At 41.7% G+C, this 26,701-nt stretch overlaps 1 protein-coding gene across 1 annotated transcript in view; it reads right to left on the minus strand.

Annotated features, from left to right (window-relative positions):
- LOC143291417 (zinc finger protein ZPR1-like) overlaps positions 1–26,701 on the minus strand; it is a 65,762-nt gene that overhangs the window by 3,033 nt on the left and 36,028 nt on the right. The window contains exons 11-13 of the mRNA XM_076601257.1: positions 26,325–26,435; positions 11,834–11,923; positions 4,769–4,837 (exon numbers count right to left, since the gene is read on the minus strand). Coding sequence (XP_076457372.1) covers positions 4,769–4,837; positions 11,834–11,923; positions 26,325–26,435 — 270 coding nt within the window. The remainder of the gene's footprint in view (positions 1–4,768; positions 4,838–11,833; positions 11,924–26,324; positions 26,436–26,701) is intronic.

Here is a 26,701-nt window from a genome sequence, read left to right on the forward strand (position 1 = left end):
GCCTGCACTGAAGGAAGGTCAAGCAGGTATCGCATGGTTTCTGTGGGCGTGTCTTTTGTTGTTCCAAGGATCGGCCTCATAGCTTCATTTTGAACTCTTTCTAATTTTAGGAGGTTGCTTTGAGATGGTGTTGTTAGCCCAAGTCCGTAGTCGATCACACTGAGGACGAGTGATTGGTATAGCAGGAAGAGGTGGCATTGTTCAATAACTTTGGTTGCCATTGCTTTTAAGACTGAAAGGCCCTTTTTGCATTTGGGAACAGTATTTTCCGTATGTTTTCTGAAGGTCAGCATCCTGTCGAAGTGTATTCCTAGGTAGCGTAGGCATTCAGTTTTCTCGATCTGAATCCCATCAAATGACACAGGTGGTGGTGATTTGCTCGCGGCTCTGTTGTTGAGGGTGCACAGCAACGTTTGGGCTTACGCTGGATTGATGGAAGATCCTGTGTCTTTGCACCATTGAGCAATATTGTTTAGTTGTTTCTGGACGGCTTTAGTTCTTTCCTGAGCATCTTTCGAAGTTTTGAAGACCAGGCCATCATCCGCAAGAGTAAGCACCCAAGCTATTCCATTGTTGTTTAAGTCTGCAAGGCCCTTCGTGTAGACATTGTAGAGGACAGGAGAGAGCAGAGACCCTTGTGGCAGTCCCATGGATAGTTTAGAAGGTGCAGACATCCAATCTCCGAGGTGTAGGACGATGGTTCTTTCCTGAAGCGCTGCTGCTATCCATCTTGTCAGTGTCAAACTTACTCCATACCTTAGTAGCAGCTCCATGAGGTGCGCAAACTGGACTTTATTGTAGGCATCTTCAAGGTCGATTGCTACTGCTAGTGTTTCTTCTTTTCTTTGAAATCCTTCATACACTTCATATGCAAAAGTCCATGTGGACTTGCCTGTTCTGTAACCACCTTGATCTGAAGGGAGAATGTGCCTGTGTTCAAGATCCCTTGCAAGTTTCCTGGCTATCATGCGTTCCATGAACTTTCCAGCAATGTTTTGCATGGTTAGGATCCGGTAGCTGCTTACCTGACGATGGTCCTTTCCTGGTTTTGGTATGGGTTTTAAGAAGCTGTGTGTCCAGTCCTCCGGCACATGTCCATTGTGGAAACTGTTTTGATACAGATTGAAAAGTTTGCTTCTGTCTTCTTCCGATAGCTCCTTGATGTCCGAGTAGCGAACTTTGTCTGGGCCAGGAGCCGATTCTTTCTTGCATATAACTATTGCTTTGTTTAGATCATCTATTGTCAAGTCATCATCAGGTCCAATCTGCATAAGGGTTTGGTTTAACTCCTGAACATATTTCTTTTTCTCATCTAAGTTTCTTTGATCGCTCTGTTGTATGAAACGTTTGAGCAGGGCGGATCCTTTTTCTTCGTTTGTCTTAAGCTTGGTTCCGTCAGTGTCTAACATGTCTGGGGTTGTTGTTGTGCACGTTTTCCTTTCCATGTGACGATAAAATTGCCAGAACTCTGTCAATGTTGTGTCATAACTGAGTGCCTCGCAAAACTGTTTCCACTTGTCATTTTTGGCCTCTTGAGCAATGACTTCAAACTGTTTAGTTTTTTCTTTCATCTTTGTTTCAATATCTTTGAGATGATGGTTTTGTTCTCTCTTTTTGCCAAAGTTTGACAGCCGCATGTTTTTCTATCCTGGCTCTCTGTGTCGGTATTCCACCATGGGGGCTGAATAGTTTGCATCCTGTTCAGTGCCGTTCTTTTGTTTCTTCTGCGTCTTAATTTTTCGATGACGGTTGTCTCTTTGGTTTCATACTGAAATGGATCAGGCGGTTTCACACAGGGTTTATCTGACAGTTTCTGTAGACTGAAAACTACCGGGAGGTGGTCACTGCCTTGGTGTGGAAGTGTCTCTGCATTCATTTCTGCTCTGAATTTTGGAGACGTTAGAGCGATGTCGATCACACTATCACTGTCCCCTTGTCTTGTTCCAAGGCGAGTTGGGGATGTGGTTGTTAATGGGCTAAGAAGAATTTCCCCTATCATTCCTTCAAGTGCGAGTCCTTGTGGATTGGTGTTCCGCTGGTCCCGTAACTTCGATCTTGCATTAAGGTCTCCACAGATAATGACTGAGTCTCCAAATTCGTTCTCTATTTCCTCTAAAAAGGCTCAATCCTCTTTTATTGTGCAGGTTCCTGGGTGAACATAGGCATTGATGAGCATGATGCTTTTGTGAATTCCATCAGGTTTTTCAAGACGCACCCCCACTAGTTCACATGAGTTGCTACACCATTTCTCTAGATTTATGGTGGAAACTTTGTTTTTTAGGTTTTTGTTCAGTATGATTGCTACTCCTCTTACTTCATTCCTTTGAAAGACTGTGAAATTCTCAAAATGTATTGGTCTGTCTACACTTGTCCTGGTCTCTTGGAGACATAAAATGTAAAAATCATATGCCAGTTTCTCAATTGTTGAGATTCTCATTCTCGCGCTGGAACAATTCCAACTGCCGATTCTGAAGAATTTCTTTGACAGCCGCTCTGCTTTTGTCATTCTGCTACCTAAGCACAATCTTTTCCCACCTCTTTTGCCACGCCTGTTTTGGGGTTTTGGGGATCTGAATTTATGTCTCGTGCTATGCAGCTGATCCCCGAGGTGCACGCGAGACAGGGTTTTGTTAGTATCCACAGAAGGGTGTTCTATGTGGTGAGGGAAAATATTCGGTCGGCCTGACAGAGCCTCTTATCAGGGATAAGTATGTATGTATGTATGTATGTATGTATGGATGCATGCATGCATGTATGTATGTATGTATGTATGTATGTATGTATGTATGTATGTATTGTACGTACGAGTTTATACGCACATATATGTTTATTGTGCATTATTGTGAGTTGAGGACTAAGTGTGTTACACACGCATTGTAAGTGTTTAGTGCAATGAGGAAAGCACTGACAAATATCCAGCTATTTTATACACACACACACACACACAGACCTCAAACTTCTTTTGGCACCCCTTGGGACACATCCAAACCACACACATTGCATGAGACATTGGCTATCTGCCAACACACACACAGCCACCCCAAACCTTGGCACACATTCAAGTCACACATGCGCCACATGAGACTATGGCTCTGTACCAACAAAAACCCGCCTTGTGAGAATGGGCCACCATTTTCTCTGTATTGGAGAAATTAAGCCTGTAATGTGTGGGGGCCTCCCAGTCACACACGATATCCATACAAAAAAATTTGTTGGCCTTGGAACTTAACACTGTTCTGGTTGAAGTTCTTGTCCTGTGTGATATCGTTTTGTGGTAAAATATTGGAAAAGGATTAACTAACTAACTCCGGACAAAGGGCAAGTCCCTACTGTGTACAACCGTTTTGGATGAAGGAGCCCGATTGCGGCTTTAGATGGTTTTGAATTTTTGGACTGGGCACCTAATCTGCATAATGACATTATAAGCTAAGAATATCTTAACTGACCTTTCCACTCTCCACTGTGACAACAAATGCAGAGTGTGTTGCAGTGCTTGCAACCAGGAGAGTTATTTTCTGGGAGACTGGTTCACGTCAACAGTGCATGTCAACAATGGCGTCTGACCCAGTTTCTTCTCAGCCACAAGTCAGATAACAGAATTAGACACAGGGGTGCTATCGTGGCTATATAACGTGCTGAACTGAATCTGTTTCTGACTCTGTGTGCTTTCCTGGATATCCAAGTCATCAGTGTGTGCAAATTTTTAACAAAAAATATGGATACATTCATCATCTCACTGTATGATAGTATAAGGGAGGAAATTATATATTTTGTCCCCAACTAACTCGTTATGTTACTGATCAGTTTGAAAGTTTTCAGTTAATAAATTATAACTTTTTTGGGGGGCGATTTTATTTCTTACCTATACAAATGGGTCATTTGTGGGGAAACTGGTGAGTTAAGTGAGTTAATTATTTCTAAATCCTATTATTACATATCAAATTGTGGAGGTCTTCCATCATTGTAAAGATAATCACGAGCTTCATGTAAACGCTCATCACCCGTATGTACACCAGTGGGGTTTTACATGTATGACTGTTTTTGCCATACTCTGTTTTTGGGAGTGTGCATGCTGGGTATGTTCTTGTTTCCATAACCCACCTAACACTGACATGGATTACTGGATCTTTAACGTGAGTATTTGATCTTCTGTCTGCAGAAGTACACTAGTGTTGTCTCCAGTGGTAAGCAAGCCAATGCTGTCAGCGTTCACTGCCTGAAGCTGCGTAAGGGTTAAGGCCAATGAACACAAAAGAATGTACATTTTTAATTCTTATTGTGAACTGATGAAAACAAAAACAGACAAAAACAAACTCCACCAAAACAATACCAACCCAAAACACCACAAATCTGAATATTGCTACTGCCTGTATGTAAAATCCAAATGTAAAAAAACTGGTATGTAACATAAAAAAAAAGTAATCTGCATACAAAACTCAGCTTTTGCTCAAGTTAATCAGTCCAGTGAAATCAAATCCGTCATTTGAAACGTTTCGAATTGATGCAACCACATATTCATCATGCTCATAAAAGCAGCCTGTCAAGATTTTCAAGTTTTTCCATCACGAAAAAGATTTTTTATTGTTGTGCTTTAAATCAGTAATTTAACTAAACTGGATCTGCAAACCTAAAAGCACTCGAACAGACTTAAAATTTCGGATTTCCAGAATATCTAGGTAACCTTGCACTGTTGTGGCTCCCTCCTGATTTGCCTTAGCCTCAACACTTGTTTCATTCACACCACAGACATTCTGACTCCAGTACCTACCTGTATGTAACTATTACCAGCAGGATCATCCAAGATGATGTGAACTTGGGTCCTCTCTCCTTTGACAATCTGAAATGGACCACCAGCAAAAGGTCATGGACTTCCATCTGTCCATGAGCTCACAAACACTGATATAGCAAATCAAAGTCTTCTTCCTTGGCAGGAATAGGTTTCCCTTGCATGGTTTACAGATGACAAAGAAGAAGAAAACAAAGAAAAGAAATACAGAATTATGAAGTCATAAATGTATGCAACATGTGGCACAACTGACATATCCACTTTGCATAATCTTTTTTGACACACCCATTCTGCATAATCATTTCTTCCAATCACTACCTCTGGGAAAGGATCTACATCTCTAAAATATCAAATATGCACATTAAAGATTCTGTTATCCCTGTCAGTATCTGGTGGATTATGGAGACACTAAAATACCCAGCCTGCATCAACTACAGCAGTCATCAGCAAGTCGATGTTGGTCGAGAATCAGGAAGAAGAAAGAAAGAAGATCTCTGACATGATCCAACTGATGAAGAAAACATGAAGGCAAACAGTGCATGCAAACTATTGAAACCCATCTTTTTTTTTTTTACCATACTGTTCACCCATCTTTTTCTTGTCATACTTCTTTTTCTTGTCTTACCGTTCACTTGCCTGCTGCCAAACAGTCAACTGGAGAGAACTGTCAAGAGAAGGCCCTTTGCAGCTTAAGTGTGCACACTACTGCACTTACAAACCAGGTGGATCATGTTCTGCACTTTGGTTGAGTGTCTTAGTCACACCTGAATGATCTGACATGTTCTGCACTTTGGTTGAGTGTTTCAGTCACACCTGAATGATCTGACATGTTCTGCACTTTGGTTGAGTGTTTCAGTCACACCTGAATGATCTGACATGTTCTGCACTTTGGTTGAGTGTTTCAGTCACACCTGAATGATCTGACATGTTCTGCACTTTGGTTGAGTGTTTCAGTCACACCTGAATGATCTGACATGTTCTGCACTTTGGTTGAGTGTTTCAGTCACACCTGAATGATCTGACATGTTCTGCACTTTGGTTGAGTGTTTCAGTCACACCTGAATGATCTGACATATTCTGCACTTTGGTTGAGTGTTTCAGTCACACCTGAATGATCTGACATGTTCTGCACTTTGGTTGAGTGTTTCAGTCACACCTGAATGATCTGACATGTTCTGCACTTTGGTTGAGTGTTTCAGTCACACCTGAATGATCTGACATGTTCTGCACTTTGGTTGAGTGTTTCAGTCACACCTGAATGATCTGACATATTCTGCACTTTAGTTGAGTGTTTCAGTCACACCTGAATGATCTGACATATTCTGTACTTTGGTTGAGTGTTTCAGTCACACCTGAATGATCTCACATATTCTGCACTTTGGTTGAGTGTTTCAGTCACACCTGAATGATCTGACATATTCTGTACTTTGGTTGAGTGTTTCAGTCACAACTTAACTCACTCTGGACGAATAGTTTTCTCCCTTATTCTTCCCTGCAGACAACCCATTTGTTACATTTAGGAAAAAAAATAGAAAAAAATACAAAACATAAAGTAACTGAATGAAACTCACTGAACCTGACCCACTGACCCCTCTCGTCACTTCATGTGAACACCCATCCCCCTCCCTCTTCACTGCTTTCAGAAGCTGAGTCACTATCAGTAACTTCTTGCTGGCAGCTTTCTTCAATGCAGATACTTTATTCAACATCTTCATCATCCTCGTCGATGCTGAAATCTTCAGTTTGAAGCATTTCAATCACTTCAGCAGTGGTAAAAGCCGCTGTCGTGATCTAGTTTGCTCCAAAAATTTCCACTTGTATCGCCTGCGATGCCATTTTCGATATGCATGCAGATTAGCTTGTCATGTGGGGTCCTGAACTCGCTGGCTCACTGTGGAGTATGATGTTACGGAATCTAATGAAGAAACTTTCCATTCCACCCATGACACGTTCGCAATGTCCGGTGTAGCTGCAATTGTTATGCAACACCATGAGGAAAATGTGGAAAAATTTCTAATTGTCGAAACCACCATGCTATAGTGTTCTGTCGTCCGGAACGCTATCTTACGCCAGGAATGCTACAGCATTCCATCATCCGAAATGAGTTGATAATCTGACATATTCTGCACTTTGGTTGAGTGTTTCAGTCACACCTGAATGATCTGACATGTTCTGCACTTTGGTTGAGTGTCTTGGTCACACCTGAATGATCTTACATGTTCTGCAGTTCCATGTCATCAGCCCCATCCACATGTAATATGCAGCTTCTGTTCAAACGCGCGCGCGTGTGTGTGTGTTCTTTAGTTTAGCGTCTTTTCACTATCAGTGATATTAGATTGTGTGTGTGTGTGTGTGTGTGTGTGTGTGTGCAGTGCGTGCATGTGTGAGTATGCATAAGTTTTTATATTGATATGCACTAGAAAGTATCCTAATTTCTACTGTATCTGTGTTTGTGTATGATTTTCGATTTATGTTCATATTTTGTTATGTACTATCCCCCCCAATATTCCTTGTGACCCCGCTACACTTGGTAATAAAGACATACTCTATTCTGTTCTATTCTATGTCAAACTAATGCAAACTAGGCCTGTCTGTTTACTCTGGCCAAATTTTGGGGACCAACTCAAAGAAGACAGTCAGCAAAGTCCACCCTGCTCTGGCCAGTCAAACGCTGTTCACAGCTATGCTTTTCTTGGCTTTAAAGTGTGTTCATCTGACTTGTTTCTTACTTGTGGCTTCTATATAATGGGAGAGTTGGCTGTGATAAAGAAATCAGTGCTGTATCTAGTAATGTATGCTCTCTCACTGATTACTGGTTCGTATGCTTTAATTGCTATGCGGTGTACCAGATCTACAAGTAGAGCCATTTGATGCACTATTTTCTGATGTACATAATCCTGTAACATTGGTTGTGTCAGATAATCCACAAGCAGAACCAGTGAGTGTTGTCAAGGAAACACAAACTGATTAAATGATTGCTTTAAGAAAATTAAGAAATGGGGTAACACTTAATGTTCAAAGAAGTGCTGCTAAGTAATGATATAAATCTTTCCATCAGTTCAATGACTATTCTACAGTTTAGGAGGCCAATAAAATGACAACAGAAGTGTTCTGTGAAGCTGCTACAGTCGGTGGGGACTGATAGAATCAGGTCTTCTCTTTCCAAACTGAAAAAGAAGACAGTCTTGGTTTTAATTAAACAGCTGAGTGCCAGAGAATTTTGTAAAGAAAAGTGCTCTCCCCTTGCCAGGAAATTTTGAAGATTTGGGGGTAATAAATCTTTAAAATTTCTAGTTCAAATACTATGGGAGATGCAGAAAGAAAGTAAACATTTTTGTGAAGGAAAATGAATGTAGATTCTGAATCTGGGCTCTCCCCCCCCCCCCCCCCAGCACCCCCCATGAACATGCTATAAGTGTAAGTTTATGAAAACAAATCACAACTCATGTAGATATGTAAGTGAATCACAGTCCCAACAATGACAAATGCGGGTGATGATGATGGAGTCTCCCGTTGGACCGACGGATGAGTAGGTAGGCAGGATTATCTGTCGGTGTGTGTATGTATGTGTGTGTATGGGAGAAGAGGCCGATTCTGGATGCGCAGCACTTCCCACAGGTGTTGCAATGGAAAACGTCTCCAGAAGTTGAGCCCTGCTTCCTTCGCTCATGCTTCTCCTTAATGGCCAGCGTTCTCTTGTTTTCAAACATCTTTATGCCACTAGAGCACAGCATCCTCCAGTGAGAGTGGTCAAGGGCATTAGTTTCCCAGGAAGCGATGTCTATGTCACAGGCTTTGAGGTTTGTCTTCAAGGTGTCCTTGAAGCGCTTGCAGGGTCTTCCAAGTTTGCGGTGGCCTTCCTTCAGCTGGCCAAACAATAGCATCTTCGGGATCCTGCTGTCTGTCATGTGGACAACGTGTCCTGTCCAGGTAGCTGGCACTGGATCAGCAGGCTTTCAATGCTGGGCTGGTACTGTCAATGTAAAAAGTCAATGACATTCTCAGAAACTGAGCAGGCAAGCTTTTTGACAGCTAAGAGCTTTCCCTAGTTAGAGGGTGAAGTTCTTTGATGACGTTCACTCCCTTCAAGTTGCACGTGGGCCTCTTCAAACAAGTAAACCATCTGATTCAGTGACAAAAAGCATTAAAAACAAAAAGCACGAGTTTTACGTCCAGTGTAATTCAACCCCACGTTTCATGAAAATTGTGGAGCACTGGCTGTTGTCTATTTCCGGCCGTATGCATTGAAATGATAATTCACAGATGTCCAACTGCCACACCCTGCCACACCCACCTCCACACCCTCTGGCTGGGATTAGACCTATCGTTTTACATCACTCCTCTCCCTCTCCTCCCCCTCTTCCAACACTCGCTGCACGTATTCTGTCAGTCATAGCCACTTGCTCAGAAACGCTGTCTGACTGGATAGACAGACTGAATTACCATCAGATGGGCTGTCAGTTTCATCACTGTCATTGTCATTCACCTTCATATTCAAACCAATCATCAGACAAGAGAGATCCTTCTCCATCATTATAGCTGTTCGTATCATAAGCACAGCTTGCACATTTGTGTAAATCCACTGACTGGGGGCCACTCTCTTTTTCTGGACAAAGTTTTCAACGCCTTTTTTTTTTTTTTTTTTTTGCATATGATTCAACCCCCTTGTCATGCACGTTCCACATGTTAGCAAAGCATTATCAAGAAAAAAGGTGTCTTCTGCCTGACAAATGCTCATTAAATGGTATTTTCATAATCCAGCCATGTCAAACTAACCATTCAGAGTTTTGGACACAGCTAAATGATCTGACGCTACAATCAGTATATATACTTTTTAATGTCAACAAGACCAGATGGTTAAAGCAGTGGACTTAGTGTACACAGGTCCTGGGATTGATCCTGATATTGGTACCTTGTGGTTTACAAAATGTCATTGTCTAATTGCAGAACTTTAATTGTTAATACTAAAGAAAATAATCCTAAAACAGGAGATTACTAAAAATTGTTATTTGTGCGGAGTGTTTGTTATGACCTAACAAAGTCATTATGAAAACAGGAAAGTTTGAAATTTTGATTTAGATATACATTAAGTGGGAGAAAGCATCGATCTACCTATCAAAAGTTTGAGGAAAGAATGGGACTTGTTGACTGGACTGATTATTGTTAGGCCTGAATATGTGTTTGGTGATTCTGTTATGATGTACTGAAACTGGAAATTTGTGTTATAATAGGAAAACAATGAAATGTCGATTGCCATAGGCTGCAATAGCAAGATGAAATTGTTCAGTCTCCAGCATACAAGTTTTGGTTTGACAAAAACTCATTTCTAATGGTGAGAGAAAGTATGATTTGGATCGAAAGGCCTATGTATCTATGTAAGAACTGGAAGAGACCCCCATACTCCCTTCCCTTCCTTCCCCACCACCCAGATTTTCAATTTCATTCTTGCAGTTTTTTAATCTGTAGGAATTACATGTGGACCATGAAGGCTTCATCTCTAATTTCTTGTTCAATATTAAAAGCAAAAAAACGAAAAAAAGAAACTCAATACCTTTTGAAATGGGGTAAACGGAGGATATATGGAAGTGACTTTGAGCAAACAATAAGCCAGTCTAAAAGTTCTTCTTCTTCTTCTTTCTTCCACTTGACAACCAACATCAGTATGTTGATGAAAAATTGTCGTTTTGTAGGAGGTTACTGTTGGGCACAGTTTAACTGGTCTGCCTGGAGATGTTTTCTCAAGGCCTGGCTAAGCACGTTGTGTTACGCTGCTTGTCAGGCATCTGCTTGGCAGATGTGGTGTAGCGTATATGGATTTGACTGAACGCAGTGACGCCTCCTTGAGCTACTGATACCGATTCTGATACTGACGGATGTGCTATTAATTGATAGGGGAGATGGGACACTGTCCACTGGTGTGTTCGCATCTCCAGCTAGGCCAATCCGGCTACCATAGCGGTCCCCGGGAATTCATCCGTCTCGCACAGCCCCAGCCTTGTAGGACACTACTTACCAGTGGAGAAAAAAAAAGGGATGGGGTGTGGGGTGCTTGCTGGTAGACAGGGGTTGACAAAAGAGAAGTGTTGGGGGTGGGGGGAGAGGGTTAAACCTCTCTGTTGTTTCACAGGCAAGAGGCCAGTCTGAACTTGAAGCAGTCCAACTGTGACAACCTCCTGGGGCAGTGTGTTCCATTCTGGGATGGTGCAGGGAAAAAAAGACATCTGTTTGTACTGTATTCTGCAGGCAGGGATGTCATAGTTGCAGGTGGTGTTTTTTCTGGAGCTCAGCCTACTGTTTGATGGTCTTGGCAGGCAGACTGCATTGATGGAGATGAGACCATGGCGGAACTTGTAAAACCTTTTTTCCATCGGACTTGCCAGGGGTACCAGTTGAGAGAGCTATGGATGGAGCTGACCCAAGACGTCTGTCGATGTTGGTTTGTGACCCATCTTGCTGCGCAGCACTGGACCTTTTCGATGGCCTGGATGTCACTGGCTATACTGGGATCCCACACAGATGCAGCATACTCAAGGATGGGTTGAACAAGGGCTTTGTATGCAGTTTCCTTAGTTTTCTTCTTTCCTATCTTAGGTTGCGCCGATCAAAGCCTCAGGTCCTGTTGACTTTGTTAGTTGTAGAAATGATGTGGGATCCCCAGCGCAGGTCTTCTTGGATGTTCACACCAAGATATTTTGTGGTGTTGATTTTTCCAGTGGATGGCCATGGAGTTGGTAGTTTGGTATAATCTTTTTCCTCCTTCGCCTGACACTCAAGGTGGAGCACTTTTGCAGGTTGAATTGCATGGCCCTCTGTTTCTCCCAGATGGTAAGGGAATCTAGGCCTTCTTGGAGTATGTACACAATAAGTATGTAGTGATCAAGATTTTATCCTTTTAACAAAAAACTGAAACATACCATATTCAGTTATCCAGAACTGACAACAACACAAGTGTGTCATGCAGAACACACATTAAAAGCCACCATGAAAAAGAAAAAAAAAAAAGAAATCACGAACAGAGACAGGCGAGATATCCCATGTCCTCCTGACCTGGTCAATGTTGTCACAGAAGGAACGCAGTTTGTCTGTGGCCTGGGGCTGGCAACTGTCACCCATCAGAAAGGGGTTGCTGTCCCCCAGCTGCAAACCATCATACCACAAACTGGCATCAGCTCACACTATCATGACTATGGTTCTATCTCAGTGAACATAAAGGATCATAGTAATTTAGCACTCTACAAAATGTCACTGTAACTGCACATTATTATGTCATTGTATGTACTATCTGTAATAACAATCACACTTTTTATCATACATATCTACCAGTCACTCATTCTCCTTTTAACTCTTTCACCACCAAGTTTCTGTGTGAAAAACACTCCCCAACTCCAAACATTTCAGAAATGATGATCTCAGTCACAGGCTTCAGCTCATGTCAGAACAACACAACGGACTTGCTGACTTCAAACTAGGTCAGGGGGCAAAGGTTAGTCATTGTTCTATTGGCAGGAAACTGGCTGCAGCTGTCCAGCTTTGTTACAATGTGAAAAATGCTTGTCAACATGACCCCTCGATGTCAACAAAAGTGCCCTGTACAGCCTACAGTGCACCACTGTCTGGTCAACTTAAGTCACCTATGGTAGTGAAAGAGTTCAAGTTTATACTATCAAGCAGTAAAGTGATAATTCAGTGGGAGTTCAAGCAGTGTGTACAGAGAAACAGGGTCTGTCAGGTGATGGAGTGAGAGAACACAAGCAGGTGAAAATGCAGAAGGTGGAGGAGATGATTGGTCACCCCTACCCCTTTTTACCCTCTCCCTTTACACGTATATCTTTATTATATGTTTGTTTTTGTTTGTGTATTTGTTTTCAAAAGAATACAAATATTAAGCCGGAGAATATGGTTGCTTACAATATTATACCTTGGATTTGAAGGAAAAAAAAAAAAAAAAGAAGAAAAAAGGAAGGACTGGATCAAGTCTGATAAAGACATGATTGGATCAAGTCTGATAAAGACATGATTGGATCAAGTCTGATAGGATGGGATCAAGTCAGACATGACAGGATCAAGTCTGATAAAGACATGAGTGGTTCAAGTCAGACATGACAAGATCAAGTCTGATAAAGACATGATGGGATCAAGTCAGATAAAGACATGATGGGATCAAGTCAGATAAAGACATGAGTGGTTCAAGTCAGACATGACAAGATCAAGTCTGATAAAGACATGATGGGATCAAGTCAGATAAAGACATGATGGGATCAAGTCAGATAAAGACATGATGGGATCAAGTCTGATAAAGACATGATGGGATCAAGTCCAATAAAGACATGATGGGATCAAGTCTGATAAAGACATGATGGGATCAAGTCTGATAAAGACATGATGGGATCAAGTCAGACATGACAGGATCAAGTCTGATAAAGACATGATGGGATCAAGTCAGACATGACAAGATCAAGTCAGATAAAGACATGATGGGATCAAGTCCGATAAAGACATGATGGGATCAAGTCAGACATGACAGGATCAAGTCTGATAAAGACATGATGGGATCAAGTCAGACATGACAGGATCAAGTCCGATAAAGACATGATGGGATCAAGTCAGACATGACAAGATCAAGTCTGATAAAGACATGATGGGATCAAGTCTGATAAAGACATGATGGGATCAAGTCAGACATGACAGGATCAAGTCCGATAAAGACATGATGGGATCAAGTCCGATAAAGACATGATGGGATCAAGTCCGATAAAGACATGATGGGATCAAGTCAGATAAAGACATGATGGGATCAAGTCCGATAAAGACATGATGGGATCAAGTCAGACATGACAGGATCAAGTCCGATAAAGACATGATGGGATCAAGTCAGACATGACAAGATCAAGTCTGATAAAGACATGATGGGATCAAGTCTGATAAAGACATGATGGGATCAAGTCAGATAAAGACATGATGGGATCAAGTCCGTTGAATACAGGCCAAAACAACTAGTGGATGTCACAACCTTATTCTTGAAAAACAAAGAGGAAATGAAAAATTTGTTGCAATCTTCAATCTGTTTCAAACTTTTTCTGGATTAAAATCAAGTGTACAAAAGACGAAAGCATAAAAATGGGCACCCAAAGAGAAAAATCTCCCCTTTGCAACTGTAAACAAATATACTTGGAATACATTTTTAAACAAACAGAATGGCAAGGCAAAAAGAGGAAAAGTATGACTGATCATTTGAATTTGATACAAGACTGGAATAATTGTGATCTAAACATAACAGGGCAAGTCGTTGCCATTAAATCATTCCTAATAAGTCATTTTGTATATGTCATGCAATACTGGAAGCAAGGGCTATGCCTGACAGGCAGCATAGTCCTAGCTCTCATTTCTTTCGTCAGTTGTGTTGGAATGTGATTGTGCGTTGACGTAAAAGATGTATATGTACTTTATGATGGAGTGGAGTATACGCTGGTGCTTGTTTTGTGCGATTCTGCCACCAGAACTTAGTTATTTGGACATGTTTTCTGTGTAACCTGGCAAGTATTCTTGCTTGTCAGAGCACGCCATTTCTTCACCATCCCCTTTCGCACGCACAGCCCGCTCCGCGTGTTCCTGAAGCTGACCTCTACCACAGGCCCTCGCTTGATGTTCATTCTCCCCGTGTGTCTTACACATGGGACCAACTCCTGTCCGTGCCTCCTGCAGCACTTGACCCTTCTGTCATCGACGCCATCAGAGGTGTGGGTGTAGGTTGTCACCTCCCCTGTGTTTGCACTCATCGTGCAGGACGTCGCAAGCAGAGGAAGATAGCTGTTGTGTGTGGTACTGGACGTGTAACTTCCACTGACCATACTGTTAAATGCATCAACTTTAATAACCATATTCGTGTACCTCTGTCCTGCTTTCCCTCCCACCGCTCAACTCACATTTCTCTAGGTCTGTTCAATGCCCAGTCAGTTGGTCCTCACCTCAAACGCTCAGCGATCAACGAACATCTGCTTTCAATCAGCCTCGACATCCTGTGTATCACAGAAACTTGGCTTCGCAGTACTGGGGATGAAGCTAAGTGTCGAGATCTCGCTCCCCCTGGCTACACTACCACCTCCTTCCCTCGTGTTACAACTTGCAGGGGAGGAATCGCCTTCATTGTGTCAGACAGGCTGCTCCTACACACAACGTACACAACTGCCTTCCCTTTCAACCATGCCTCCTTTGAACTGGCCCAGCTTTCACTGTTGCTGCCACATTCCCACCTCAATGTGTTCTGCCTTTACTGTCCGCCACCAAACAAGAAAAATAAACTTTCTGATACAATGTTCATAGAACAGTTTCCGGACTTTTTAGAATATGCTAATAGTTTACCAGGCTCCCTACTTATTGTCAGTGACTTTAATTTTCATTTTGATTCACCCACACAGTTTTATACCTCTAAATTACTTGAAACTGTCAGTTTGTTCGATCTTAACCAGTCTGTAACCGAGCCTACACACAATCGTGGTCACATCGTCGACTGGGTGTTGCACAGAAATGAGGACTGCCTCTTGAAGTCTACCACCGTTGATCACACCCTGTCCTCCGACCATCACAGTGTGACATGTCATCTGAACCTCACCAAACCTCCCACGCCCCGTGTGTATAGGGAGGTGCGCACACTGACCTCAATTGACTCAGACTTATTTAAAGCTGACCTGCTGACTATTATCCCTTTCAGCCGACTGCTGACCAGCTATCCACTGTCCTACGCACTGCACTCGACAGGCATGCCCTGTCAACTCGGCGCCTGATCTCCAATTGTCCCCTGTCGCCTTGGTACAACACCATGGGACCAGAAGGAGAGCTGAGAGGCACTGGCGTGCCACTTGTCTGACCATCAGTAGGGACATTTTTCAGACAGCCAGGAATAGTGTAACAAACATTGTTGACAGGGCAAAGTCAAAGTTCTACTCTTCTAAAATCCTTGCATGCACCACAGCCAAACAGATTTTCAATGCTACGAACAATCTACTTGGTAAAATGAAAAACACTCCTCTCCCTACAACATTTTTGGTGCAGGAACTCCATCAAAAGTTTTCTGACTTCTTCACCAGCAAAATATCATGCATTCATGAGAAGCTTGACTCTGTTGTGTCTCCTTCTTCACCCGTTCAAGAACGCGTGTACAGTGGTCCTGTTTTACATTGTTTCCAACCGGTTACTGAAGATTTTGTGAAGAAAGTGTGTCTGAGCGCTTGTCCGAAATCCTGTGAGCTTGACCCTGTCCCGTCTTCTTAGTTGGTTGAATGTATTGATGTTCTACTGCCACATATTACTCATGTCATCAATTCTTCCTTACTGTCTGGTTGTTTCCCTGAAAGCTTCAAATCTGCTGTTGTACGTCCACTCATCAAGAAACCATCTTTGGATCATAATTGTTTGAAAAATTATTGACCTGTCTCTAATCTGTCATTTGTTTATCAAAACTGCTAGAAAAGATCATATTGTCTCAGCTCTTAGCTCATCTGGAACAGAATGGTTTACTTAATTCCCACCAGTCAGCTTATAGACGTGGTCATAGTTGCGAAACAGCCCTTCTTAGAATAGTGAATGATTTGCTTTCGGGATTTGATGAGGATAAGATATCTGTTCTCGCTCTCTTAGATTTGTCAGCAGCTTTTGACACTATCGACCACTCTATCCTCTTGAACAGACTTTAAACTTCCTTTGGTATTCGTGACACTGCACTAGCATGGATCACGTCTTACCTGTCAGATCGTACACAGAAAGTGTGTGTAAATGGTAGATACTCTGGAGTATCTGCCTTGAAATATGGTGTCCCACAAGGGTCCATCCTAGGTCCTGTTCTTTTCATGCTGTATGCGGCTCCTGTGTCAATGTCATCAGTCATCATGCGATGTCGCATGAGAGGTTTGCTGATGACACACAACTTTATTAGTCGGCTTCCATAGCTGAATTTGATGCACTGGTGACTCAAACACAGGAGTGCATTGCTGGCCTAAAGGACTGGATGACTCTCAACAAGCTGCAATTAAATGATGATAAGACTGAATTTATGATAACCTGCCCAAAGAAGTTTCGTCAACATCCTTCCTTTCCTGACTCTGTTCTGATCAACAGCACACCTGTTTCACTTTCTCCCTCTGTTCGCAGTCTTGGTGTAATCCTGGACCAGTCTCTTTCCTTCCAACAGCACATTTCGAATATCTGTAAAGTTGCCTATTTGGAACTGCGTAGAATCAGCTCTATCCGCCACTATCTCTCAACCGATGCAACCAAGACACTTGTATGCTCTCTGGTTCTCTCAAGATTGGATTACTGCAACTCTCTTTTGGCCGGCCTTCCCAAATATCTGTTAGACAGACTCCAACAAATTCAGAATAACGCTGCCAGACTCATTTGCACAGCTTCTAAATTTGACCATGTTTCTCCTCTCCTTCAGTCTCTCCACTGGTTGCCTGTTTCTGATCGAATAGACTATAAGCTATCCACTCTGACCTTTTCTGCAGTCAACAGATCTGGCCCCAAGTATCTTTCTGAACTCATCCATATCTATACCCCGTCTCTCCAGCTCCATTCTTCCTCTGATACTCGACTTCTCAGGATACCTCACGTCAGAAATAAGACCTATGGACACAGATTGTTTTCTTTTCAATCGCCAAAGACGTGGAACAAGCTCCCTGATAACCTCTGTCATTCTGATTCCCTCGCATCTTTTAAATCTCGTCTCAAAACTCACCTTTTCCCTCAGCAATACGTTCAATTGTGGCAGGTCCACTTCCTTTTCGTTAGGTGTGCTTGACTATGTGTGTATACATATGTATGTGTACATAACTACATGCATGTGTATGAATGTGTATTGTGTGTGCGTGTGTTTATGTAAGTTTGTGCCTGCCTATGTGTGCGTATGTGTTAGGGTAGCTGTTAGATACACATGTATGTTAAAATGTATGTATGCAGTGTGTGTGTGTGTGTGTGTGTGTGTGTGTGTGTGGTCACATTTTGGTGTGTGTATTTCTACGCCCACCTGATGAGACCGCCTCGTACATCTCTCTTCTGTTAAAAGTCTTTTTGCGAAACTGTGCGGTTTATTCAATTATTTTTTCGTATAATATTACTTCTAAATGTGAAATGACCATGGATATCATATAGTTGTGTGAAACGTGGTCGACATCAAGGGGTATGTGACCGGGTTTTGTTTTTTTTTAAAACAGATTGTTCAAGATGTCAGCCGTCAGTTAATCTGCACTTATTGCCGCATTTATTTGTTCTATCATGCAGTTTTGTTAATCTGTTTTAATGCCAGCTCAGGTCAGAAACATAAACAATTGCATAACATGAACTTTGGGTTTGATTTGATTTGATTTGATTTAGCCAGTGTTTAAAAGGAGGTTGTAGAAAAAAAAAATCACAGCAGACCTAAACTACAGTGTGCAAATGGCGCCTACTCACAGACCATCGTCATCATCATCATCTTCTTCTTCTTTTTCACAGAAACCTTCCACGTCAGCCGGTATCATTCCAATGGAAAAACTCATTGAAGATGCACTCAACAATGAAAGCTTTGGTTTTCGTGACACTCTGGAGGATTGTGTGTTTAACAAGATAAATAGTGCAAAGGGTGGCAAGGGGAAGGGGAAGAAAGGTTGTAAAAAGTCCAGTGACGATTTTGACAATGACGCAATTGCTAATCGTGTCGCAGAGCTGCTCGTCCCGTTGTTGTCGCATTGTTAAAAATTATTTTGGAACAAAGTCTAAAGAACATTTTATTAACTATTGTCGATGCTGTCACCAAACAGTTTAATCAAGACGTTGAGGTGTTGAAAAAGCAAAACCTTCTTCAGTACAAAGTAGACAAACAAGAACAATACAGCCGACGAGAGAACGTTAAAATCATCGGCATTCCAGAACAAGACAACGAGGACCTGGAGGAGGAAGTCAGTAAAGTCTTCCAGGCTGCGGGCTGTACCATCAAGCCCAGTGGAATAGCTGTTGTCCACAGGTCTGGCCAGAGGAAGACCAACAGCCACAACTCCTCTGTTTCCTGTGGCAACGCTCCCGCTGGCCGACCTGTGCTGGTGAAATTTGTGTCTCGGCGGACAAAGGCGACGCTGATGGAGAAGCGACGTGCCCTGAAAGAGACCCAGGAGTTCAAGAAAGTCTTCATCAACGACGACCTGACTCCTCTCCGCTCCAGACTGCTATACGTGGCAAAGCGCAACGAGGCAGTTGACAGGGTGTCGACAACGCATGACGGTCGGATCCGCTGTGTCCTCAAGACGACGCCGGGCCAAACTACAAACGCCAAGGTCGTCCTGATTGACAACCCTGATGACCTGTTCCACCTTGATGTGGACAGTGTAGACTTTGAAACTTTGGGTCTTCAGCATGTTGTGGGATAGGCGTGCGACGGAGGGCAATGCAGTTTTCTTTCAGAAAACGGTCAAAATTTGTTACCTGACAGTTTTGTTGATTGTTTTAATTCACGTGATTGTTGTTCTGCTTTACATGATTCTTCTGTGAACTATTCAAAAAGCTCAGCTGGTGAAAGACATAACATAAGCTTTGTATCACTCAATGTTTGTGGGTTGCGAAGTAGGTTAAAACATAGTGAATTTGTTAAACACATTAGTCAGTTTGATGTTATCTTATTAACAGAAGCAAAAACAGACAAGCAAGATCACTCATTCCTTGAAAATGTTTTCTATGAACTTGGGTATACAATACATGTTTTCAGTCGAAAATGTTCATCGTACCAACTTTGGGGTGGTGTTGCTTTTGCATACAAAAAGAAATATTGTAATTATATTACCACTCTACCAAACAAAGACAGCAACTCAACATGGTTCATGATAAAATCATCTTTAACGGGATATGATAAAGATGTGTGTGTTGGAGTGGTTTACATCCCTCCTGAAGGATCAGTGTATAGTAGTGTTGATATGTTTGATGATGCTGAAAACATGCTCTTTGATATACAAAGTAAATATGATTGTTATATTCTGTTAGCAGGTGACTTTAATGCTTATACAAAAAATTTGAAAGATTTTATTGATCAACATCAGAGTGACAGTAAAGGTCCATTCCATGATTTGATCAATGTTTTAGATGAGCAGTTATATCCAATTAAGTGTAGACATAATCAAGATAATCGTCGACCAAACAACTATGGGTATAGATTGATTGACTTGTGTAAATCGTCTTCATTGTATATTCTTAATGGAAGAGCAGGGAGAGATGACGGAATCGGAATGTTTACTAGTAATGGCTGTACTGTGGTTGACTACATGATTGATTGGCTGCCCAAAAGGCTCTTCTATGGCGAGCTGCAACAAGGGAAGAGATCACACGGAGGTCAGAAGAAGCGCTTCAGAGATACTCTGAAAGTCTCTCTGAAAGCGTTTGATATCAACCCTGACTCATGAGAGGAATCTGCAGTGGACCGTGACAAATGGCGCGCTGCTGTGCACAAAGGCGCCAGGTTGTGCGAGGCCAACAGGACTGCTGCAGCTGTTGAGAAGAGGCAGGCCAGAAAGTCACGGGCAAACAAGCTCCCTGACAATGATATGCCTGTCTTTGTCTGCCCCAACTGTCAGCGAACATTTCGTGCGCAGATTGGACTATTCAGCCATCTGCGCACTCACAGATAGATTCATGAGCATCCTTCCCCCCACCACACCACCACCCTCCCCCCATCCCCCATCTGGATGACAACGATGGTCATCATCGATCTCGATGGACACACCACCACCACCACATGATTGGATCCCCCTTTTTGTTCACAAAAATAACAGATTTTACTATTTCCCCTTTTGATGCTTTATTATCTGATGTACACAGCCCGTTGATCTTGTCTCTGGCTACTGAGAGTCACATATTGAACCATAAAAATCATACTGATACGGCTGTCATACCGTGTCATAAAAAATGTGCCACATCAAATTTAACAGGTCAGAATGAAATAATACGAAAATGGGAACACGAAAAGGCTGCTTCTTTTCAAGAAAATTTGTCCAACGCTGAGCTTACACACTTAAATGACGCAATCGATGCTGATGATATTGACGTCATAAATGATAAACTCACAAACATTCTGATTCAGACGGCAAAAGATACTCTCGGGACATATCAAATTCGTACTTCTAAGACAAAACACAGAGATAGTCGCAGCTGGTTTGATTCCACATGCAAACGAAGCCGATCAGAATATTTTAAAGCTAAACACAAAGTAAAAAAAAGAAATTCTAGTAAAAATAGAGACACGCTCGAAAGAGTCAGCAAAAGTTACAAATCCGTAACGAAGTTTATGCAAAAGCAATTCAAGAGAACTATGGAATAGAATTAAAAAGAAAAAGAAAACATCATGTCCCATAAACTTAGAAGACATGTTTCACCATTTCAACAACCTTAACGTTAATGATAATGAACATATTGACAGTACAACGGCAATGCACATTATCAATTTAGAGGATAATGATGATATTTTAAATGCATGTATTACTGAAGATGAAATTACTTCAGCCATCAAAAGACTGAAGAAAGGCAAAAGTGCCAGTGAAGACATGATTCGTAATGAATATATCATCAACAGCGTTCCTTTGCTGACAGAAACATACTGTAAATTATTTAACAAGATACTGGACGAAGGTGTTGTACCAGAAAAAATGGGTATCCGGCTTGATATTGCCATTGTATAAAGGCAAAGGTGATACGCTTGACTGTGATAATTATAGGGGGATAACTTTGCTCAGCTGTGTTGGAAAACTATTCACTACAGTGTTAAATGCTAGACTGACTGATTATATCAATACAAACAATATACTTTCAGGAGCCCAAGCAGGATTTAGACAGTCCCATTCTACATTAGATCAAATGTTTGTTTTGAAACCACTTATTGATATTTTCTCCATGAAAAAGAAGAAACTTTACTGTGCTTTTGTTGATTTTAAAAAAGCCTTTGATTCAGTTTCGAGAAGTGGGTAATGGCAAAAACTTGTTCATGAAGGCGTGAATGGTAAAGTTTTACGTGTCATAATGAACATGTATGATAGAATTAAGTCATGTGTGTTTTTAAATGGTGAAAAATCTGATTTCTTTAGCATTTGTAAGGGTGTACGACAAGGAGAAAATCTCTCGCCTTTGCTTTTTTCTCTGTATCTCAATGATTTAGAGTTGTATTTGACTGAGCATAAGAGTCCATCTGTTGATCTTTTATTGAATGTTAACATTTCAGAGTTAGATAATTACATGCGATTATTTGTACTGTTGTATGCAGATGACACAATTTTACTTTCAGAGACGAAAGAAGGATTACAGCAGTCCCTCAATGTTTTTCACAAATATTGTTTAGAATGGAAACTAGTGGTCAATGTAAAGAAAACTAAAGTGATGATATTTAATTCTACAAACAAGCTAAAGCCTGTTTTTAAGTTTGGTGATGCATGTTTGGATGTTGTCGATTCTTTTAAATATCTTGGCATCGAATTTAGTAGAAACGGAACTTTTTATAAAGCTAAAAAAATGATTTATGAACAGGGCCAAAAAGCTATGTTTTCGTTACTTCAGTCGGCCAGAAATCAAGATTTACCTTTACATATCATTCTAGACGCTACAAGTCTAGTATCAACAAAGCCAACACAAGGACGTTCCCAGGAGCTGATATCGGCAGCGATCATGATCTTGTCTTGGCAACCTTCAAGCTCAAGCTGAAGTGCAAGCGTTGTCCATGGAATCCCCGTATCCGCTTTGACCTAGAAAAGCTGAAGGACCCCGAAATCACGGATGTGTTCCAGGCTCAAGTAGGCGGGAAGTTCGCAGCCCTCAACTTAATGGACATCGACGTAGACACCCTTGCTAACAACATCAAAGAGGTGCTAACTACAACAGCTGAACAAGTTGTGGGAAAAAAGCGAAAAAGGATCCAACCATGGGTGACAAATGAGGTCCTAGATCTGTGCGACAAGCGGCGAGAACTAAGGAAAAAGAAACACTCTAGTAATGAAGCCAGGACGAAGCACCAACAGGTGAACAGAGAAGTCAGGACGAAGATGAAGGCAGCCAAAGAAAACTGGATAGAGGAGCAGTGTGAAGAAGTTGAGAAAGGCATGGAAGCAGGGAACAGCAAAAGGGCCTATAGCACCCTCAAGACCCTCACCAAGACTAGCCAGCCAAGATCAGCTGTCATCGAAGATAAGGATGGCAAGCTACTGACAGATAGCGAAGAAGTCCTGAAGAGGTGGACAGAATACTGTGACGGCCTCTACAACTACCAGCTCAATCCAGACTCATCTATATTGCAGGACAACCCACGATCCACAGACTGTGAGGAAAATCTCCAAGTATTGAAGGAGGAGGTTGAGGCTGCAATACAGAGTCTGAAGCCAGAGAAATCCCCAGGAGTGGACAACGTCCCATCTGAGCTTTTGAAGTACGGAGGAAAGGAGACCACAGAAGCACTATCAATGCTATGTCAGAAGATCTGGACAGAAAAGAAGTGGCCAACAGAATGGACCCAATCGCTGGTGATCCCTCTACCCAAGAAGGGCAACCTCAAGCAGTGTCAAAATTACAGGACTATAAGTCTAATTAGCCACCCAAGCAAAGTCATGCTCCGCATCATCCTCAACCGATTGAAATCCAAGGCTGAGGAGCTGCTATCAGAAGAACAAGCAGGCTTTAGAAAAGGGAGGAGCACTGTCGAACAAATATTCAACTGTCGAGTCCTCATGAAAAACATCTACAACACCAAAAGGACATCTTTCACAACTTCATCGACTTCAAGAAGGCATTCGATCGGGTGTGGCACAGCGGCCTCTGGCAAGTACTGAGAGGCTTCAACATTGATGAAGGGCTCATTCAAGTCATCCAGGCCCTCTACGAACATTCCAGCAGCGCAGTGCTCCTCAACAATCAACAAGGACAGTTCTTTCGGACCACAGTCAGAGTCAGGCAAGGATGCCTATTATCCCCAATACTTTTCAACATCTTTCTGGAGAGAATTATGCAGGAGGCCCTTGAAGACCACCACACCTCCATCACCATTGGCGGTAGGCCAGTCTGCAATCTGCGATTCGCAGACGACATCGACCTCATGGGGGGCACTAACACCGAGCTCCAGGACCTAACAAACAGACTCACTACAAGAGCAAATGCTTACGGCATGGAGGTCAGCACAGAGAAGTCAAAGGTCATGGTCAACAGCACAACTAACATCAGTGCCAACATAACCATGAATGGTGAGCCCTTAGAAGAAGTGACCAGCTTCAAGTACCTGGGAGCAACCCTGTCCAAAGACGGCACCTGCACAGCAGAAATCCGAAATAGGATTAATTCTGCAACGGCAGCGATGGCCAGACTGAACAGGGTATGGAAGAGTAACATCAGATTCCACACAAAATTCCTGCTCTACAAGTCACTGGTGGTCTCCATCCTCTTATATGGATGTGAGACATGGACACTGATGGCAGAAAGAGAAAGAAGAATCCAAGCATTCGAAACCAAGTGCTTGAGGAGACTACTACACATCTCCTACAAGGAGCACAAGACCAATGACTATGTGCGGAACCTGGTCAGTAACCTTGTTGGGCCCCAAGAACCACTGCTGGCGACTGTCAAACGACGGAAGATGGCATGGTTTGGTCATGTCATACGACATAACACCCTCTCCAAAACCATCCTGCAAGGGACTGTAGAGGGAGGGCGCAGACGGGGGCGGCAGAAAAAAAGCTGGTTTGACAACGTCAAGGAATGGACCAAAATGACGATGCCAGATCTCCTCACGACAGCTGCCAACAGAACGGCGTGGCGAGCTATGACATCTTCCTCATGTCCCCCCAACGACCCCAGCAGTCAAGGGAATGAGTGAGTGAGTGAGTGATCATTTTGGACATGTACCAGTCTATGATTGTTCCTATTTTGTTGTATGGTGCAGAAATATGGGGTTATGAAAATGTAGATATACTTGAAAAATTAGAATTGAAATTTTTGAAACGCCTGTTCAAACTGAACAGAAATACTATGACCCAAATTGTTTATGGAGAAACTGGTATTTATCCAATTAGTGTGTTAGTGAAAATGAGATCAGTTCGATTTTGGACCAGCTTAGTAATATCAAACACATAAAAATATTCTGGGAAAATATATTTGATATTACTTGACTTATATCGAAATGGTATTTATTCTTCAAAATGGATGAGTTGTATCAGGCAAATTTTAATAGAAGCAGGGTATGACTGTGTTTGGGATGGTCAATTCTTCTTGGAGAGGGAATCTTTCTGCAAGAATGTCAACATTGCTTTGAGAGATAGTTTTCAAAATCTATGGAGACATGCTCTAGAGGCGAGTAGTAAATGTTTGTTTTATCGAAATTTCAAAAGTGGATTTGGTAGAGAAAAATATATAAGTCAAATGCCTGCTAATTATGTTATCAGCTTCTTCAGATTTCGAAGTAGTAATCATAAGCTGGAAATAGAAACAGGGAGACACAAAGGCATACCACGAGAGTTACGGTTTTGTAAGGTTTGTAACATGTCTGTGATTGGTGATGAGTTTCATTTTATAATGGAATGTCCCAATTATGATCAGTTACGAAATACATATGTTCCTAAAAAATATTTGTCTCCAAAATCGGTTTTTAATTTTTGTAATATGCTCAAAGGAGGCAAAAAAGTCATTTTAGCTGTAAGTAAGATGATTAGATTTGCAAATGTTGCCTAGTTATACTTTTGGAGTTAAAAGACATTTGTGTTTTCTCAACTTTTATGTGACATTGTTGTGTATTTGGAAATGTTTGTTATGGGCACGAAAAGAGTATTTTGCAGTAATCCTCCATACTCCAATAGGACTGAAAGGATAATTAAAACTTGAAACTTGAAACTTGTAACATAGATATAATGTTTTACGTTAACAAAAGCGTTTTTGTAAAGCACCTAGAGCAGATAGTGTGCTATATAAGTATCCATTATAATTTTTATGCAATCAATTTAACTTCTGCACACAGTTCTGAATAAAGCAAAAGCAATATTGTTTTTTTTTTTGTTTTTTTTATAAATGTTTAATAATAAAAAGGCCTTTTAAAAAGTTAAAAGAAAAGTTTTAGAGGCTGAACTTGAGAGGGGGGTGTTAAATATAATTAACATTATTGATTTTAAAACTATTTGAATTTACAATGGATTGGGAAACTTTTTGAGGCTGGGGAACAGGACAATTGGTGCTTCATACCACATGGCATTTAATAAACTTTCCACAGATAATTCTTTCCTCATTAACTGTCAAACCAAAGACATACAGCTCATGAATGCTGTAGATAATGAATTTTGGGAAAGTGCGACACATCATTTTGTAGTTGCATTTCCAAGGAAACATGTGGGCAGGCAGCTCCAACTGAACTCTTTTCGGGTCTATTATGCATGTTTTCATGGACCTGGGCAGCCGGACAGGCCACAACTATGTTTTGCATGGCCAGGTCTGGGTTCACTATGCACACATAAAATTGTACTGACTGAAGAAACAACACACACAGACACTCATACCATCAACAGTACCATACCTGCCTTTTGATGTCCTCCAACAGCCCCTCAACAGTGGTGAACTTTCCCCCAAGTGTCCCCATTTCTGTCTCAAAGTCCAGCTCTGGAATACGGATGATCGATGTCTCACTCTGCAGGATAATATCAAAAAAGCCATCATGAGGATCAAAGTGAAGAAATCGTTAATTATTGAAAAACTACTTTCATTTCTGTTAAATATTTTTTTTATTCCTGAACACCACCCTTGCTGTATTATTAATAAAATAATTCAAAGCAACCCTGTGATGTTTTTGTGCTGCTTTCTACTGCTCGCAACTGACCTGTACATAAATTGTTTTCAGATTTGATTCAAGTCTTAATTTATCATTTCATACACACAGTGAAAAGTGCTTGAGTT

This window comes from Babylonia areolata, chromosome 17, assembly GCF_041734735.1.
Source record: "Babylonia areolata isolate BAREFJ2019XMU chromosome 17, ASM4173473v1, whole genome shotgun sequence".
NCBI classification, from domain to species: Eukaryota; Metazoa; Mollusca; class Gastropoda; order Neogastropoda; family Buccinidae; genus Babylonia; species Babylonia areolata.